The sequence below is a fragment of the Andrographis paniculata genome, unplaced genomic scaffold (genome assembly GCF_009805555.1).
Source record: "Andrographis paniculata isolate CXL003 unplaced genomic scaffold, ASM980555v1 Contig36END, whole genome shotgun sequence".
Taxonomy (NCBI): Eukaryota; Viridiplantae; Streptophyta; class Magnoliopsida; order Lamiales; family Acanthaceae; genus Andrographis; species Andrographis paniculata.
This window is the reverse complement of record NW_026137569.1, coordinates 2,574,050-2,577,225: the sequence shown is the minus strand read 5'-3', so window position 1 is coordinate 2,577,225 and position 3,176 is coordinate 2,574,050. Positions and strand designations below refer to the sequence as shown.

The following is a 3,176-nucleotide window of genomic DNA, read 5'->3' as shown; positions in this document are numbered from 1 at the left end:
TTGGACACAAGATCCATCGATTAAAGAGGCGGATTCTAATTCGCAATGTAGTTAATTAGTCGGCAATTTTGATCGCCGGAGCTGAAAATTAGCTGCACTCAACCAGGTACATTGTGTTTGTGTTTGCATTTGCTCCTGTCCCGTGTTGGTTATTGATTTGTTTGCGCGGTTTTTTTTTTCTTTATCTTTTGTGTGTTTAGAGGTTGTCTGAAAATTATTTTGGAGATGAGCTCCTTGTGGATATCGCTGAAGCAAGACATGCACTGTTGCAATAGTTTGACGGATGTGGCTTGTTATCCGGCCAAGGACTCCGCGATTCAAAGTTATGGCTGTGTTGCAGAAAGGAAGCTCAACCACAAGGTAGCCGTCGAAGAGGAAGATCCGCTCATAAAACCTCAATTTAGGGCGTATAACATTAGAAACCGGTTTCAAGGTACCCTCGACGCCGTATTTACTTTAATGAATTAATTACTCGACAAACGAAAACACGGCCAAATAAAATTTAAGTTTCTGTTAGGACATCAACTATTTTTACAAAATGTAATTTTGATATTGTTAAAATTAATCATTCACCATAATTAAGTTTTTAGATAAAATGGTCATTATTATAGAAACATTTCTATCCCTAGAATAAAATCAAACATACATCACGTGAGTACACTATGGTCACTTAAGTCATTGTTCATGACTTTTCTATCAAAATATCACATTCAAAACAAAACTGATTTTCTGATACTTATTTTCTATTAAAAATTTCAATCTAAAAAATCCAAAATAAAAATTTCTTTTTCCTAATCTATTAGCATATGCTTGTGGTAGAGCTTGACATCGGTGATCCGACGAGAAACATCGTGGAGATGATATTCGGAGCGAGCTCCTCCAACGTGAGAAAGAGGTCGAGAAGGGTCCGGAGAGTCCTCAAGGTGAACAACTCGGCCGAAGCTTTACACAAGTTCGAGGAGTACCGAGAGGATGTGAAGAAAGCGTCATTCTACGGCAACTCATGGCATCCGAGGAGTGCTGTGGACGGGAACGAGATGCGGCAATTCTACACCACGACAATGAACTGTTGTGGCCGGAAGATGGCCCCCCAGGGGTCTCAGCTCTGTGTCGATCCCACCTGCCGGGTGTGTCGAGTCATACAGTCCGGATTCGACACTTCCTACAACAGGATGTTCGGCATTCGGCTCAGCATGTACAGTGATGTAGCAAGTGAGGAAGTCGCCGGAAATGGCAACCGGAAGGGGAAGAATGTAAAGGGGGCGGTGATTATTTGCCGGACGATCGCCGGAAAACTTGCCGGCGTGGATGGGAAAGGGTTAATTGCAGGGGCTCGGTCGTTAGTGCTGTGTGATCCAACGGCTGTGCTGCCCTGCTTTGTTGTCGTATTCGATTGATCATCAATATGAAAGTATTATATATATAGCCTTAAAATTGTAATTAATTGGTCCCCGCTTCCAGATATTTAAATTTGAAGGTATATTAAATTGCTATATCAAATTTATTAGTTTTATTTTGCAAGTAAATTCCAAATTAATATCTTTTAATATTTTTAAATATTACTACTTAATGTTTAGTTATTTCAAATACTTTCAAAAATCAAATAATTGAACGTTATAAGAGAAATCAAATAATTGATTTTAATCATGAATTTGAAATTCAAATTTTTCACTGATAAATTTGAAATATGAAATCAATACCAATCATTTGAAATAATTTAACCAAAATCTCTTTAACAATTAAGAGGGTTTTTTTTTTTTTTTCAATTTAACGGTAGTGTGGGGTGAACTCGTAAGTTTCAAATCTCAAATCTCAGGCTCCTGTCACATATATATATATATATATAACTTACTTGGACCTAGTTTATAGATATGGTCGAAAGTTTTATTCAAAGTATACCGAGTAGTGGCTGCTGTTATCACGTTATAAAAACGTCCAATTACAAAGTTTACATTTAATTAAATATATATATTTTTTTTTAACAAATACCCTTACTTTACATCACATCATTACTTTTAAACAAAAAAAGTAAAAACAAAAATGTCATTACACTATTTTTAACTATTCACTATAATTAAAATACTATTATTTTTTAAACATCCCGCAAAAAATAAATGTAACCCTTGTAAATAGACGGAGAGAGTATTATTTTTTATCATAAAAATTATATCAAACATATATATATATATAAATAAGAAATTATGTACAATAAACAATAAGAAATTACACAATATTATTACTATAAGAAATACATAATGTATATTATTATAATACAAATATAAACAACGTTACATCTTCCTATAAAGCATACTTTTTATAATTCATATTAGAGAATTATATTATTCACATATTTTTAAATTTAAACTTAAAATTCACAATAAATTTGGCATTAATAATTTACTAGCTTGCCAGGCTTCCATCCACTAAAAATCAGTTTAATTATTCACCACAGTACATCCCAAGCAATTTTTTAATGATCAATTTAAAGACAACAAACATATAAATTGTCCCACATGCATATGTTACCAGGCTACAACTTGTGTTTCTTGAATCACCACTCAAAAATTCCAAATGAAATGCTATTTGACTTTGATTCCAGTCCTTAAACTTCTTTCACAAATTCCGGCCGTCGGATTACTAATGTTGAATGCGATTCAGCCCTTATAGTCCACTCCAATAAGCTATTCTGATTCCACAAAAGTTCCGCTGAAATTTTCCCAAGAATTCCGAGCAGAAAATCACTTGTAGTAGATGTATTCTTGAGGAACTTCTCTCTAGCTCGATCACCTCCAAAACAATAATTCTGTTTACGCGATCTAATCTACTCTAATCTTCTCCAAGATGTATCCGATCAGTTTGATATAGTCATCCATTGTGGTACTTGGTTTATTGCTAATTAGTTCCAGCAATCAAAACCAACTTGGACTTTCTTGAAAAATTGACATCTTTAACCTTTAACTGCAATTTCGAATAATGAGTCACAAAGTTCCTTGGTTCGATCACAAAGCTCATCAGTTTAACTCCAGCTTGCCTTCACCATGACTGATGGCTGATGTGGTCATTCTCTAAATAAGTCCCCAGCTTCCTAATTCTTTGCACCAGTAAGTTCCCTTTCCTTAAATTTTTCTCACATAGATCTGTTCACTTTCTTCCTCCAATTCGGCTACAGCTTCTCC

At 34.7% G+C, this 3,176-nt stretch overlaps 1 protein-coding gene across 1 annotated transcript; it reads left to right on the top strand.

Moving 5' to 3' along the window:
* On the top strand, positions 1 to 1,470 carry LOC127249847 (uncharacterized). Its single transcript, XM_051272881.1, has 3 exons — positions 1 to 106; positions 201 to 433; positions 820 to 1,470. The coding sequence occupies exons 2-3, from the start codon at positions 226 to 228 to the stop codon at positions 1,395 to 1,397; spliced, it is 786 nt and encodes a 261-aa protein (XP_051128838.1). The 5' UTR covers positions 1 to 106; positions 201 to 225; the 3' UTR covers positions 1,398 to 1,470.
* Positions 1,471 to 3,176: the final 1,706 nt, after the last annotated feature.